Source organism: Strongylocentrotus purpuratus, unplaced genomic scaffold (genome assembly GCF_000002235.5).
Source record: "Strongylocentrotus purpuratus isolate Spur 01 unplaced genomic scaffold, Spur_5.0 spur5_scaffold_6, whole genome shotgun sequence".
Taxonomy (NCBI): Eukaryota; Metazoa; Echinodermata; class Echinoidea; order Camarodonta; family Strongylocentrotidae; genus Strongylocentrotus; species Strongylocentrotus purpuratus.
The window spans coordinates 18,432,005-18,449,245 of record NW_022145612.1 but is presented as its reverse complement, the minus strand read 5'-3'; the positions used below and the strand labels follow the sequence as shown (position 1 = coordinate 18,449,245).

The 17,241-nt window shown below is 35.5% G+C and overlaps 1 protein-coding gene and 1 long non-coding RNA gene across 3 annotated transcripts in view; both read right to left on the bottom strand.

The window, feature by feature from the left end:
- Positions 1-1,758: 1,758 nt before the first annotated feature.
- Positions 1,759-17,241, bottom strand: part of LOC594620 (alpha-mannosidase 2x) — a 38,719-nt gene continuing 23,236 nt past the window's right edge. The window contains exons 15-23 of one of the 2 annotated variants that reach the window (XM_030972511.1): positions 12,358-12,460; positions 11,681-11,809; positions 10,507-10,621; positions 8,281-8,417; positions 7,731-7,872; positions 7,047-7,231; positions 5,328-5,515; positions 4,413-4,539; positions 1,759-3,676 (exon numbers count right to left, since the gene is read on the bottom strand). In XM_030972511.1, the coding sequence (XP_030828371.1) occupies positions 3,524-3,676; positions 4,413-4,539; positions 5,328-5,515; positions 7,047-7,231; positions 7,731-7,872; positions 8,281-8,417; positions 10,507-10,621; positions 11,681-11,809; positions 12,358-12,460 (1,279 nt within the window). In that variant the 3' untranslated portion in view covers positions 1,759-3,523. The remainder of the gene's footprint in view (positions 3,677-4,412; positions 4,540-5,327; positions 5,516-7,046; positions 7,232-7,730; positions 7,873-8,280; positions 8,418-10,506; positions 10,622-11,680; positions 11,810-12,357; positions 12,461-17,241) is intronic. The other variant, XM_030972512.1, reaches the window with a different exon arrangement.
- On the bottom strand, positions 13,982-17,154 carry LOC115919234. The gene is made up of 4 exons (XR_004061756.1): positions 16,924-17,154; positions 15,700-16,012; positions 14,612-14,715; positions 13,982-14,378 (listed from the first exon to the last, which is right to left on the bottom strand). It is a non-coding gene; the product is annotated as an uncharacterized LOC115919234 (long non-coding RNA).

Genomic DNA, 17,241 nt, shown 5'->3' with positions numbered 1-17,241 from the left:
CATCGATGTATGCATGACAACATTTTGCATCACAACCAATTGCTACATTCTTTATGTCCAGTATATTCAAGATCCTAAATATTTTCAGTAAGAGATTCCTGAAGAAATGGACTTAGAATGTAATTTTAAAGAGAGTCTGGGGATTACTTCTTTACATAAAATTAACCAATTTTAGAAACTTGCAAGATGTAACAATTTTCACATAAATGTCATGATCTACAATGAACAAATGTGGAGAGAAAAAAATTATATATTGTTTCTTTTGAGATTTCTTGAATTATGCATTTATCCGCAAAATGTTAGGTTTGCACAAACAAAGATTCACTACAAGTTTCACTACAATCTTTTTGAGATAGATAAGGGGTTAACATATTGAAATGTTAATGCTACTGGATATCATCATATATATATATATATAGCCCACTAATTGTGATATCCGATTCAAAACGACAAGATTGTATCAAAATTCACTCTTCCATAGATTCAAGCATTCATGGATGGCTTTATTGCACAATTTGCAGAAGCCTCGATACTCAAATAATTCTAAAATCAATTAAATATTGCTTTATGAAGATTCACACTTTTATATCTGTAAAGGAATAAAAATACAAATTCTTGATATAATTATTGTGCCATCTTTCTTGTGAGAAGTTTTGAATCTAAATCACTCCCTTTCTTCCAATGATGGCACAAGTACTACTGGATGAAACTATTTCCTTTTGGAAATCAATCACAACATATGTGAACCATACTGATATGAAGAAACATGTAAGCTAAATTCAACTTAACCCTATTTAGCCCGGGGGGGGGGGGGGGGGGGCTTGAGAAGCCCCCCCCTCGACATTTTTCACGATAATTTTTTAACGCAAGAAAATCTTGCACTGAAATTTTGTGACTTTTTTCTTTCGAGTCTTGCGCAACTTTTGAAAGAAATTTTTCGAAAATCGGACCTACCATTACAAAGTCACGTGTCCTTTTGTCTTCGCATGTCAGCCCGAAAATCGCTCATTTTTGTGATTTGTGTACAAAACATATGGAAATCTCATTTTTCAAATAAAGAGGTAAAACATTGGTTATTTGGTCTTGTTTAGATTTTAGGTGTTTATTTTGGGGTCAAAATAGTTGAATTATAGTTGGAAATGAAATAAAACAACAAAAACAATAAAATACATAAGTTAAAAAAACAAAGAAATACATAAGAAATTATCAAAACAATAGATAACATAAGGAATAACCCTGGTTTTTCAAATTTTTGTGCTGTATTATTATTCCAAATGGTCTAACAAATATATGTAGTGAGAAAGAATGCTTAAATATGAATAATGTCTGATTTATGGGCAAAAATGTGAATTTAATGACCTTATTTGCATAAATTACCATAAATATGCAAATGAGTGAATTTTTCAAAAAAATTGAAATTACCATAGTATTCTATACACTTCACTTGACATGTATGCAAATTTTCGCGGCGATCGGGCGTTTCACGGCCGAGATCATAGGGGGGGGGGGGGCCTGAGAAGCCCCCCCCCCCGGGCTATGCAGTTTCAAAATAGCCCGGGCTAAATAGGGTTAAAGCAGAGTGCATCATACTCAAATCGATTGAATGAAAACAGTAGAAATGATTCTGCAATTAAGAAGACTAGGAATGTTTTTCTCACAAAATCATAATAGAAAGAATAACCTAATTGATTTGAATGATGATTGGTTGAAAATAAACATTTTCAGATCCATAAAGTGCACATACATAACAAAAAGCAGTATGACTGAAATTTGGTTTTATTATCAAAAGGTGTTCACCTATTAACAGACAGATGATCTAGAATGTTACAAAGTATCAGAATTAAGGCACATCACTATTACCTTGAACTAACTGTAAAGCTTTATAAAAGGCATAGATACAAAGCTAAACACAGTCCTTCCTACATGATTCATTTTGACTTTTTCAGGCATTTTCCGGATTTGCTTAATAAATGATCAATGTACAATGCATGCAATTCAAAAACAGAAATTCTAGCTACCTATTCAATTCATAGCAATCACATTCTTAAATTCTATTTAACACACAGGCATAAAACAGAGAAGACACAAAAATAGAGACAGGTTGTCCTTTGTTTTTTCCAATTCCACTATAACCTAAATAAAATATATTTATACCTTTGAGCTCAATTTCTTCTTTAGAAAGAAAGAAAAGAAAAAATTTGCCAGTTCAAGTTCATGAGCAAATTGACATGTATACTACAAACTAAAATCATTTCTATCATCTTTTGACACATGTTCCATGCAGTTGGCATACAAAAAGTTTTATGGAGTATGCAGTACCATAGATAGATCGAAGACAACCATTGATCAAAGTATATTTTTCAAACTATTGCATTTCTAAGAGTAAAACGTTATATACAGTCAGCTAACCTTCCCAAACCTTCTCCATATCAGATTCATCTAATCACATGAAAGGAATGATGTCCAGTATAGGAAAACAATTTTTTTAAACCAGGAGCAGACAAAACTTGGTATCTTCAGCTGCCTCAGAGAAAGTTTAAAATTTAACATCAAATTGGCATCCTGGTCAGACATTGAAGAGGAGAGCATTTATATGCTGTTACTCCTCCTTTACATCACTAATGATAATTTCAATTACATAATTATAGAGAATTCATAATAAATATCTAACTAGAGAAGTTCATTGATAAAGTGTATAGTTAAGTAATCATTTACAGGCTGGAAAATCACAACTATTTGCTACATTAAGATGAAGTAAGTCGTTAGATTAATTAATTCTTTTTGCAACAACTCCTGAATCCCAATTTGATAACAACAAAATTATGATAAATTATTTCATTGATTTCTTTGATAAACAAACATGGAAATCAGAGCCATATTTGAATATTTGTGGCTTGTCTCACATTCACACACAATTCATCTTGCATTTGCAACTCATTACTGCCCTTGCTGAAATCTTTAATGCTGACTGCGCTCATATCGCTTCTTCAACATGTGCACATGGTATAGGTATAGAAGTAATGCACACTGATAAGTATGTAACCCAAAATTCAATCCAATAGAGCAGAGTGATTACTACAACAACAACAATTATTCATTGATAACCAACATACTTGAAATTTGATGTTCACAAACTCAGCAAATTTTGTTTGATTGCAACTACACGTTCACAAAACATGGGAGTGTATATTCTACCCCCCCCCCCTCCTCCTCCTCCCTCACCTAGCTCATTTAACACACAAAAGCTTCTAACTTTTGTTATGATATTTACGCTTAACATGTCATGGAACATGATTGACTATGAGGCAGCAAACAAAAATATAATATATTCTATTGTTAAAAAAGTACGGCATCTATTGAATGCGCAGTGGCACTGAATACATTAATGCACAATATCCTATTCATGATAGAATACCGTACATGAGATTTGCCATGCGATTCAATGTCATATTCCAGATTGCCTATATTTCATCGTAAAGAACTAAAACAGAAGCATTAACAGTCCTCTCAGCATTTCATTTGATTATTGGAATTGAACCTTATATGTTTTAAGTTCCATAGGCTCTACTTCAAGCTGGGCTGTTTTGGAGACCTCTTGTCCATCGTACATAGCAGACAGTGAAGTGGCAACGACGCCTCGGGTACTCACAGAGCTCAGTAATGATGACGGATCAATCTGAGTTAGAAAGGAGGGAACAGAGTTTATGATACAATTTAGATACAATTAAAAGCATGGAAGTCCACCAGAATTGATAGATCAAGCACAAGAACTAAACGTATGAAATGCTCGTGTCACGGCATTTGATTACAAAATCACTAACTGTAATAATTTTAGCCACATGTACCAGCCTCACAAAGATGAATATTATGATATTTCTCAAATTTATGTTGGGCAATTTGACATCTGACAACAAAAAATGCAAATCCTACATTCAATTTAAAACAAAAGATTTCATGCATGGCTGATTGTCAACGAAACAGAGTTAAGTCTGTTGTCAATTCTGCATGTTGTTATGGCAGGCGACCAGTAAAAACGAATTCGTTTGATAAAATTATGGAAATGCAAGCACTACTTTAAACAAACAGAACTTTGTCATTCCTTGCTAATTTTTCCTGATTGTCATATGAAAGGGCAGAATCTCAACTTTCTAGAAATGTGATTTTCTCCTTGAAATTCAGATACCGTCCGCCAAATGACTTTTTGGTTCCCTCTCTTCAAATTGATTTTAATCACTCATGCATGAAATATGCATCATATGAGTTGCATCAAATGAAAGAGGAGGATCTAAGCTTTCCAAATATGTGTCATTTAGTAATTATAAATGTGACTAGGTTATGATTAAACATTGATAATTCTCGGTTTCGTTTTTTCTGGGACGAACTGTTTAACTTTAAATGAAAGAAGAACTTACCCGTCCCTCATTTGTTGCACATTGAATGCCGGCAGTTGGAAAACCGCAATCGAAGCCTTTCCTATGCAATATCAACAAGGCTTCACGCTTGGGCTTGAGTGGAGTAGTTTCTTGTGAAACTCTTGTCCTACAAAAAGATAAACAAGGCTTTAAATCTGGTATTTCATAAAGGCAATATAAAGGTTAATTATTATTGACTTTTTTTAGCATATATTATTATAGCAGTAAATGGAAATATGATTATCAAAAAGTACAACACTGAAATATTCCTCCATATCTACCGGTATATGTAAATTAAACTCTTTATCATCATATTCATCAACATTCTAATACCTCAAGGATAATTATCCTTAAGATTTTTAGCAATATACTGACCGTAATCATATATGACTATCATGACAATTATCATCCTCAGCATTGTCATGACATCCACCACCATAAGAATATCATTACCATTTAACCATCATTATTTCTTCCCCCTCATCACCATCTTCATCTCATCATTATCATCATCATCATCCCATTATCATCAGCATCATTGACATCATCATTGACATCATCACCATCACATTGCCATCATCATCATCATCCCATTATTATCATCGTCAGCATCATCATTATCATCGTCGTCGTCGTCATCATCGTCACATCATCATCAACAGCATTGCCATCATCACCACCACCACCATCATCGTCAACATCATCACCACCACCACCACCATCAACGTCAACATCATCACCACCACCACCACCATCATCATTGTCAACATCATCATCATTTTCTGAAGCTCATTATTATGACTCTACCATCAATATCATCATAGTGACCACCATCAGCAAAATTAATCATCTCTATCATTCGGAAAATACTTCCATCAAGGTCAAATATAAATCTAGCGTACACACAGTACCCACCTGAAATTTAATAAATGAACATCACATGGTAATGTTGTATCTATAAAACTATGCCCTGCTAGGAGCTTATTCTGTGAGTTTTCTCCAACCTCTGGAACAGTTCCATGGTGGATGTAAATAGGATTATTTAGACTGGCAGCATGATGATGACTCTGAAGAGAAGGATAGCTGATTGGAATGCTGGATGCCTATTGCATGAAAACACAGACAAAAGTGCATTGGTGTAAGAATGAAGCAAGATGGCTCAGTGGTAATGCAGAAGTATGGTACCAGGAGGTCCCACGTTCGAAACTAAGTAGATGTGCTAGCTAGTGCCCTTTGGTATAAAGGCATTAATCCCCATTACCAATTCCCTTAGTAAAAACTTAAAGCTATCGGTCCCATGATTGCTTACTTACAAGCATGCTTTCTTTAATAGCAGTCAGGTAAAAACAAACAATTCAACCACCAAGTTACTTTGTACTATGCATTTTACATGGCAGATTAATAATAGTAATATTGTGGTGTTCTTCATCCAGGGTAGCCTCATCAGAATCAATATTCCTCTTCCTGAATGCCCTGCAATTACTACCATTATCACAATTTTCAGGTATCCATTTCATATATCTGGGTTGAGGGGCACAAATGTAGGTAAAATATCTTGACCCAGGCTGCAAGCACTGGGCAATATACCACAGTGATCACACAGACCACCCTTTCTTTACGTCAGTCTACAATCATTGAGTTGCTTCTCCTGTTGCATGCACATCGTTTACCAGCAATGCTAAATAGCAAACAATGAATATCTTCCTACACCCAAAGAAAAGTCTATTGAGTCCTGATTATCTGAGAACTAGCACGGCTGGTATCATCTCATTAAATAATAACTAATTCAAGTACGCAAAATGGAACATGAAGACAAAACAGTTCTCTTCTCTCATGTACGCATACTGAGATAAACTACCATACAAAGAATAAACAACAAAGATGATTTTCTTTTTTTTTAAAGATCATAAACTTAAGTGCCTACTTCAAAATGTGCTAATACCAAGAGAAATTCCAAGTCTTACTAAAGAAGTCTACGATTACAGTACATGTATGGAATCTAGACAGACACATACATGTATGAGACATCCAGAATTTGATCAAGACATCTATATAAATTCAAATCAGGGACAGGCCTTTATGTTACAGTGAGTAGTGAACTCTAATGCAAGTTGCAATTCAGTCAGCACAACTGCACACTATGAGGAAAATTCTAAGCATTTTTAATGATAAAACATGCTATGATAACATGCAAAAGATTTTTACAGGCATCAAACATCTAGAAAATAATCAATAAATCTGTGGCAAATAAATTTTGGTCTCCACATGTCAAACAAAAATTCTGCTCTAAAACGGCAATTTAATCTTCATTTTTCTCTCTGCAGGCATCAATCAGCAAGCTACATCTCATGCCTGTGCATAAATGGTGTATAAATTGGTATTGATCAAGAGATAAAAATATAAATTGAAATTTCGGAGATTAAAAACAAAGGAAGGACAAAAGAATATGCACACACACACAAAAAAAAAAAAAATGGAAGAAAAAAAAAAATGGTAAACCAATGAGGAACAACAGGTGAGTTGAAGGGAAATCATGCAAAACCACCTTCAATAAGGGAAACTTGCAGCGGTGCATTCCATTATTAGTAGGGGTCATGGTGCTTCCACAATGGACACAAGCAAACATCCCCTCACCTTATATCCTCCCAGCATTCCCCAGAGTGAGAATGGTATATTCCTAACCTGAGTATTGCCCATGTGTCTCCTCTCTACCTGTAAGAGGAAGTAGTCCGGGGTCAGCTTGTTGTCTGTGACCCCTTGCTGGAGTCCCCTTGAGTCATCCTGCATGAGTCGACGGTCAAGCACTACCTCAAGCCACCCTGCGCAAAGAAAGAATGGAATTAGGTGAAATCAATGCAAAATGTGATTTAAGTTGCTTACATAGTCACATGCATGCCTACATAGAGGTGTTATTGAGATTCAATCCAGCATCTACATTATCAAATTATTCCAAAAAGTGGATTTGCTATTTTTCATATTCAATAAAATAGTAAGCCAAAATAGGACATTTGTTTTTAAATAAAGAGCCAGTTTAATTTGATAATGTGATTCAAAGTGCAGTGAATGAAAAAAAAACATGAAGTGATGAGATAAATAATCAATGAACAAATATGCTTTAATTATTCAGAATCAAAATTGCATAACACAGTGCTATCAACCCTCATTTGGAGAGTGTCTCACACCACCACCTTTTTGCTTTTCTCAAGGGGGGGGGGGGAGGAAGGGGTTAGTGAGCACTAAAAATAAAATCGTTAACAAAATATCAAAAAATTAACTCAACACCCCCCTCCCCCGCAATAAACCTCTTTTTTTTCTTACCTTCTTTCAAACCACTCACTCCTAGAGGCTGTGCTGAATGTAAGGTAAGCCTTGTTGAGCTATCTTCTATATAAGCCATAGCTGGCATGGGGTAAAAATGGGCTTGAAGAGGTAGCTTGTCTAAGATTTTCCTTTTTTGCATCTATGATGATTGTAAAAGATAGGAAGAGAAGAATATGTACAGTAGTCATGATTTACATTTGATACAGCTATATAATGATGCGCTAATAGGTCATAAACAGTTGCATGCCATTCATTGCTCCATACATTACAAGTAAGAAAAAGAAGGAGAAAAAAAAGGAAAATTTCATTGATAACCATTTTATTAATTTAGTCTATGTGAGGGCGTTAACCAAACCAGTCTATCCAACAAGACATTTAACTGTTCACTGATAATGTTTCTAAATTGCAATATGTCTTTATAAAAGTAATATTTGAAGCTCATAGTTTGCCTACAGTATAGGGACAAGGAGTCCCTTGTATCAAGAGCAAAACATTTTTGGTGATTGGTACACTTTAAAACTCTCAGATCAATATTGAGAAAACTAACCTGAAATCCATTGAGATCTGTGTAAAAGACACGATCAGAGTTTCTCACGTCTGATTTTATTCTCATCACCAGCTCTTTATTCTGCATATTCCTGATATCCAAGATATTTTTAATGGATAGAGCTGTTCCATCAGCACCTGCAGATAGAAAAATATCAACATTTCATTTGCGTTTACAGTGAGAAATTGCAGGGCCAGGTCGCGGCCGAGACTACCTCCAGAGCAGGGCCAAATGCGCGGCCAGTTTGACCTCGCATTTGGCCTTTTGCCCTGTTACAGTGCGAGGTCAGGCCGCGGCCTGGCCCGGCCTTTTGCTCACTGTAACAGGGGTCTTACATTCAACATGCAAATTCTTTTTTATTTTTTATCTCCTTTTAAAACTCTATAAAATTACCTTCAACCAAACATCTCTATTGAAAATAGCATCAGATAAAATGCTATTGAACTATCAAACTGCAACTCTACCAGATGAATGTGCCCTTTTCTCCAGCATGCATTAATGTTTATACTGTATACAAAATGGCAGTCAAATTTAAATTGACCTACCATCCTGCTTTAGCATCCCCAGTGCAAAAGTCTGCAACATGTTATTTTCTTGGCTTACCCTTTACTATGTAAATTGCACATTCCTCCTTGTTTACCAATTTTGGCAAAGTTCACCCCCCCCCCCCTCGCACCATGCACATGTGCATTCCAGAAACTCCATGTTGTAAATTTAGCAGTTGATACATAGCCAAGGTGTAATTTCAGTTTATACATAGCTGAAGTGTACATTTCACAGTTGATACATATCCCAGGTGTAAATTTCAGTTTATACATAGCTTAAGTGTAAATTTCACAGGTGATACATATCCCAGGTGTAAATTTCACAGTTGATACATAGCCGAGATGTAAATTTCACAAACCTATGTCCTGTGTAATTTACAACCTGTCAATCAGAGATACCTCACTTGTGCCATGACCTACATCTCTCTAAACCAATCAGAATTCCATGATGCTGAAATAGTACCTGTGTCAACTGTAATATGAATCCACATGTATTGATATATGTAATGAATAGCCAACACCAAGAAGAATATTTATATGAAAAGCACAAGATTTTTATGGACACATGTGATGTCAGGCAACAATGAAATGACAAGTTTACATCAGTTATAAGTATTAAATCCTACAGAGAGCAATAAATTACCCTTAGTCAATAAAACTTTTTTCCTACAAACAATATTATAGATATAGGTAATGAGCAGTCTTTTTTATCTTTTATATACCGAATTAACAAAAATATCTACAAAAAATTCTTACCTTATCTTTTTCTGAAGTAAGGACTGGTTAAAACATCACAGAAAATCTGAGACACTGTCTGTTAGTCTTCGCTGGAAATATGACTGAATGTTGCAATCATTTGGGAATCACAGACAAAAAGCACTGTATGGTATCCGCGCTCGCACAAAGTAAGTTTTAACATGTAAACCAATGGGGATCTTATCAAGAGTTTACTATTTTCCCGGTACCCGGAATCTTTCGGGAATCTCACTCATGAACTATCTACCGTTACTGGCATTGTTTGTTTCTTTACGGGAATGGCTAAAATCATGACTCCAATTTCGACCAATCAGATGGCTAGATTTGTAAAGAGAGGTATATAACAAGTAATATTAAAAATATAGAAATTACTTAAAGGTACTATGTCCCATTTGCAGGCCAAAAAAATGAAAAATTTAAATTCCAACTGCATTTGAAAGATAATACTGATTTAGAACTTCCCTAAAAAAGGTGGGGCTTGAAAATGTCTTCAAGTGGGAAAATAATGACTATTAGTTGTCAAATCGACTTTAGGGCTATAGAGCCCAAAAGTAATAGTCTTGATTTTCAGACATTTGTACCGAATGGTCATACGTTTTATGCTGCGCAAAGATTCAATCAGTTTAATCTTGGCCAAGAAGTTGGTTATTGATGTATAGACAAATGCTCATGTACCCTTTACAACTCTTTTCATGTATGTTACCAAACCAAAGAAGAAAAAAAGCCAGTCAGTCACCCAATAGTGTCTGACAGTGAAGTCTAGCAAGTAAACGGGTTTCCTTGCATAATTTGAATACGAGGACACTGCTAACGTTTAAATTTCACAGATAGGACATACATGACATATTCATAATTCCTGCAAAGTTCTACAGCATTTGAGGTTGGCTGCAAAAGGGACATAGTACCTTTAAGGCAGTATACCTACCTGGTGTATTTGATAAAATAACTGTATGCCTGACACAGTAGAGTATGACATCTACGTGGGACTCTAGAGGGCCTCTCGTCACTCGGATAGGAATTTGGGATGGCGGGTCAAGAGGCTACAAAAGTTTTTTTTTTTTAAACAGATACAAACAAAATCAAACAAACTCAACAATTACAAAAGATGAATTCACTGGCTTGCAGCTTTAATCTTTTGATGTTTGTATTCACAATAACAATAATATGCACTGTGCTGAATTTTTGATGTGAAACAATTTTCAGATTGAAGTTTAAATAGGATATTGATAATTGCAACATCAAAGCCAAAAACACAAATGTATAATAAAACAATTAATGTTTGTTTTCCACAAATTCACCTTGCATTAATTTCACAAAATTAATTTAAAAACAGTGAAAGGTATAAGTATGTGGACAAGTGTCCACATACATAACCCTATGACACAACATTCAAGCCGGCAAGGTATATTTGATGCCTGAATATATCCATATTAAGTTCTTTCACAACACCCTTTGCTGTTAATAATGTAATAGAAAGTCTTGAATAATCACAAACAGACAGTAAGTTAGGCAGACAACTCCATTGTTAATGCTCTATGACCTCTTGCATAGCAAGTTCTCATTTAAAGAGAAAATCCCCAAATTAAACACAAATGAACTTTCAACCAATCAGATCACATATTTCTTTTTCTCATTTGATTTTTGTACTTTGATGTACTTGTGATCATTCATCTAGGAGTACAGCCCACTGCAGACTAAATGATCTGATTACAATCCATTTTCAGAAGAATTTGCGATAGCATTTAATAGGTACATTCAAAAATATAAAATATGAATAACCAAGGGTCTGAATTAGTTATTTGATAATAATGAAATATAAAGTTCATGGGATTTCATATTTCCCTGGAGGAAAAGAATTGTAGTGACGTCAGACCAGTAGTACAAATGTCTACAATTTGAAGCTGATTGTTGATTGAGCTTTCTTCTGACTATAAGAATTAAATGCACTAAAATTTCAATTGTTAGTATTCTTATCATTCTTTAGAGCCTAAATTAGGAAGATTATATTTCTTTAGATTTCCAAAATACAATTGCCATTTTTCGAAAATCAGAAAGGAGGATCGTACAATGTGCGGAGGGCTTATAATTCTGTAACTTACATGAGCATCACCATCTGGCATGAATAGATAGGCACCACTCTTCGTCTTATCTCTCCCTGTGCCGTACGTCACAAATTCAATTTCTACGTTTGTCCTGATGTTGTGGTTGTCTGTTTTCGTTAAGATTGACTGTGGGAAGATCACAAAGTTGACATGGCAAGTTAGTAGAGTGACTAAAGTGATTGATGAAGGAGTTCAAAATTATTTTCTTCTCAAAATCATTCTTATTTTCTTTCCTTCCAGCATTCAGTGTGGAAACTATCTTACCCCATCTCGTTATACTCAAGCCAAATCTTGTAATGAGCTGAATTTAAGAAACAAATTGTACATAATTGCAATAAATGCAAATATCTACAACTTTGCCCTCTAAAGGTTATATATCTTACAACTTAGTTACAAGCTCACAATCCATTATAAGTTACATTTATTAAATGACTAGATATTTAAAGTAATATATTGTCCTACAAATCTTAATAAAGTGAAACCTGTATACAAAGACTGCTTAAAGAACACAATCTTTATAGGCAGATGTTCCTTATGTACAGGTTCATTTACATGTTTAAATGAGAAACACTTCAAAGGAAATACAAAATGTGATCTTCACAGACTGATGGTTGCGAAAGCAGGTTTCACCTACAGTCATTGTACATGCATAGAAAGAGAGAAGAAGATCTTACCTTCAACATGCCCTTTTTTCCATCAAATAAAACATCCATATGAGAATTCTCAAGTTTGATCTCTTCCAGGTCGTCAGTCGTGGTTCTCACTTTAAATGGACCACTGCAAATGATAAACAGACGTTATTCAAATAAGTATCACTTAGTCACATAACGAATGTACAAAACGATTCATGACTTACATATAAATAAATGCATTTCACTGTATATAGGATCATATTTTTATGGTGCTATCACTTCTCATTTACCAACAGCAATTTTAACCTTTTTAGTAAAACAAAATGTTTGCTGAATTAATCAATTCCCTTTCAACTTAAAGGGTGGTATTCTCGAAAGCGGCCTAAGTTAAACCTGGCCTAAGTTAAACCGTGGTTTAGTTAGGCCAGGCTTAACTTAGGCCGCTGACCTAAGTCATTTTCATTTCTCGAAAGGTGGCCTAACTGATCCATGGTTTAAACCTGGCCTAACTTAGTCCATGGATTATTCACCATGGTTACGGATTCTGCACATGCTCAGTACCAGAGCTGCGACGTCACAATGCACTAAGACAATGGATGCGCGCAGTGTGGAGAGGATGCATCACCTCGACAACTTGAGCAATATGACGTCACAATGCACTAAGACAATGGGCTAAGACAATGGATGCGCGCAGTATGGAGAGGATGCATCACCTTGACAACTTGAGCAATATGACGTCCAGGGGCGCGGAGCGACTTCCAAAGCGGGGGGGGCAGCAATAACAAAAAGGGCACTTGCTGGAATTGTATCGTAGTTAAAAGGACAATTATCAGAGGTGAAAAGGGTCACATATCACACCTGAAAAGGGGCATTGAACATATTTTAATAGGGGCACTTATGATAATGAAAAAGAGGCACTTATAATAAAGGAAATGTGCATTTGTTGAAGGAAAAGGGGCACCGATAATTGTGTTAATAGGGGCACCTCTCAAATTTAAATAGGGCAATTATCAGAGGTGAAGGGCACTTCTCAAAAGTGAAAAGGGGCACTTATTGCAAAGGAAAATGGAAACTTGTCAAAGGAAAAGGGGTATGTCAAAATTAAAGGGGCACTTATCAGAGCTGAAAAGGGGAAGGGGCACTTTTCCTATGGAAAAAGGGGCACTTCTTACAAAGTTAAAAGGGAACTTTGCTATATAAAAAAAGGGGCATTTGAAAAAGGGGCACTGTACCCCCCCCCCCCCCAACTCTTTCTTCCTATCTCCATCTCTCTCTCTCTCTCTCTCTCTCTTTCACACACACACTATCTCACATCATTGTTTTATTTCTCTCACCATTAAATTGTTCTTTCTCATTTGGTTCCCTTTTTCTTTTACTCTATCTCTCTCTCTCGCTCGCTCTGTGTTCTCTCACTGTTCTATTTCAAGACTTTTTCCATGTATAATTCAATGAACCCATCAGTATGCACACTTAAAATCAAAAGATATGAAAGAAATATTGTATATAACATATCAACAATTATGTTCAATTTATTTATTTTTCTTAAAACAGAAAAGATTGTAATTCAAGATGAATACGATTATAAAATTGAAGGTCAAATATTAAGCTCCAATAGCCTCATAATATGCTACTTGAAATTATTAGAATTCAAAGTTATGTATTTGTTACATTACTTTTTCCCATTTTTTAAAAACAAAGCATAGTCTACTTTTGAGCCGTCTTTCTTTTGCAGGGAATCTGTTATATCATGACTTGCACTATATTATAAAACACATTATAAAACATGATTTCTTAAATGACTCAAAAATCACAATTTTTCCAGTGAAACAATGAACATCTGATGTACATAAAAACATCCTTATGAGTGATGGTTGCTTTGGGGTTCACACACACAACAAGGACATATCAGGCTTTTTATCAATGGTTGCTTGTTTGTTACCATAGCTTCATGTTATGAAGATCATAATACAAAGGTTTTGATCTCCATGCAGTCACAGTTACAGCAGATAGAGTCTGGTTCATTGAAGAGGCTAAGTAGAACTTCATAGTCCTTGCAAGTATGTCTGTTGAATAAAAAGAGAAACAAAATGAAAGGAAGCACATTGAAACCTATTTCTGTTAAACATTAAAAAGGTCTTGCATGTACATTGTGACCAAAGTGGACTTACATGCACATTGTGGTAAAAGTGGAGTGCATAATCATTTACTTGAAAGTATTGATGGAAAAATGTGAATGAACAAATGCCCTCCTTAAAGTACCTGGGCATACAAACAACAACTTATTCGTACAGCCTACCTGTCAGAAATTCAGCAGCTCAGTAGTTCTCCTTCCTCTCTCTGAATTTGTCTCAATTATCAGGGAATTTGCCTTCATTTAGTTTACTGAAGAAGAACATCATCCTGAAACAAAAATAAAAAGGTTTAGACCTCATTAAAATATCAAAGATCTACTCCATTGATAATTGGTCTTAGTTATAGTGTCAATCATATTCTAACTTTAAAAAAATAAATAAGGCGCCTTTCATGTAGGCAGTGACTAGGCACCCCCTCCCCACTCAGTTACTAGTAATCATTGATTTACAGAATGACTACAGGTATCTCTTTTAAAGTCAAGAACAAACATACACATTCTTGCAGTACTATCTCATAAATGTGCTTGCACCCAGTTGTACTTGCCATGTCATGGCCTAAGAAAGCCCTAAGTAGTTAAAGTCTATAGCCAAGTTAGTCCCTTTCCTAAAATCAAGTCTAGAGGTCTACATCTTTAATACTTTAGATAACCAGCGGACAGTTGACCTAACCTAGATGTAAACGCAGCCTGGGTTGTAGATTTTACAAGGCCCTAATCGTTAGAGCCCAACTTTTTCATTTTAGTTCAATCTAACATTAGACCAAAGATTGTCTTATTGTTTATGTTATCTCCCAAAATGAGCTTCGTGAAAGGGGAAAAAGTAAAATGAAAATTTACTGCACTGTACTGTACTGCAGTCTGTAGGTCGTTAAGTCTTATATGGTCTAGAATTGTTAGTGGTAGGTTTGAATTTTCTTCTGGCCCAAATTTGAAAGTAGTTAATCAACTGTTGATTATTTGTGTCTTATTTTCAGAGATATATCCGCCCAAAAGTCTAGGCCAAGCTGTCATTGTCAGGAGTGACTGGTAGCCATGGCAATCGAGCTGAAAATATTAGCTCGTGCCGATGTAAAATGAATAAAAGTTTGAGTGTAGTTTGCACCTACATTCATCAGACAAAACAATTTTAAATCACTTCATAATGTACCTGTAGACACATCTGCAGATTCATGAAATCAGCAGATCTTTTTAATAAAAATTGTATAAACATGATTTAATTTACAAAATTTAGGAGTAATTACAGCTTTACTCACCAGCAGACTTTCCAAGAAAAATGGAGTATCTATTTTTCCTGTTCAGGAAATAACTGGTGTTGGGCCAACTGGCTTGAAGACGCCTATGTGGGTGCAATCAATAGCACCGACCATATTAACGCCAGGGAAATGGCAGTAATTATAAAATTCATGTTGGGTCTGCACTCTGCAGGACTGCCTCTCTTGTTGAAGGAATTGAGATGTATTGGTCCGATCTCCTGGCAATGGCTATTGAAATGGACTTCACAAGGCGGGACACCGTAGCTTGGGAGAGGCCTTCTTTTTTCATCCCCATGCATCAATTGAAAAGAACCTGAAATAGCAGAAAATCAAGATGAAAATTAATTAATTATGTTGATATTTGATAAGAAATTACAATTTCTCTTTCTCTGTAGTTTACTAACTGGGCCTAATAGTATTATTAGACTAAACTACTGTAACATTATCAGCAAATGTATGTCAAAAAAGGAAGCTTCTGTCCATTTCCTTTCAATTTCTATTAATAGACCTGTCTAGACTAGACTCTTATTGATGAAATTTAGATCTAGGTCTAGTAATATTGTTTAAAAAAATGTTTTTCTTGGGGGAGGGGGGGGGGGTGTTTGGTTATGAAAATCATCATCATCCTGTAGAAAATTATCACACCAACAGCCACAACTAGCACTGCAGCTCAGGCAGAGGTGATACCAGACCGAAATGTCTGTCTCTTTCGTTCGTTAGCCTCTGATTTGGGTAGGGTCGGCTGAAAAAGAGGAGCCGACCCTACCCAAATCAGACTCAGAGGCTAACGAACGAAAGAGACAGCTAGATCTAAATTTAGGCTTAGTGCTAGTCCACTTTTAGGCAACAGCGTCTCGAAAATTCACTATAACAGTAGTTTCTACGTCTAGCAATGATAGTTTTAAGTTGGTGTTAAGGTGGTATATGCGTACGAAAGTACAATAGTGCCAAGAAAAAAATTACCCGGTAAGAAATTGCTCAATCTCAGGAAACGAAAATGTTAACCGACAATTATTTGCACGTATGGGACTGGTCTGCAACACTGTGAACATTTACCAAGTTTTCCCCAAATTTATTCAGTTAAAAGCATTTTAGATTATCACCAGTACAGCAACATGAAAGTAACAACAATACTTTATTAGCTGGTGTAACTTTCATGAGCGCTTATCCATACAAAAGAGTGTAAATTGTTTTCAAATATAGAAATTCAAATGCAAAACTTACCGTTCACTCTCCGCGGACAGTCGATTTAACTAAAAAGTGACGTCACGCGAAGTTAGGCCGAACTATGACGTATTTAAACCTGCCCTCTGAGCGGCCTAAAGTTAGGCCGAACTATGACGTATTTAAGCCTGGCTTATCTTTAGGCCACCTTCGAGAATAGCAAAAAAGATAGTCCATGGTTTAAACCAGGTTTAGGCCACTGATTTAACTTAGGCCGCTTTCGAGAATACCACCCAAAGAAATTTGAGACGCTCAAAATAAAACAATTTGGAAATACTTGGGATTTAAACAAGCCTAAAAAATGAATGACTATGGATA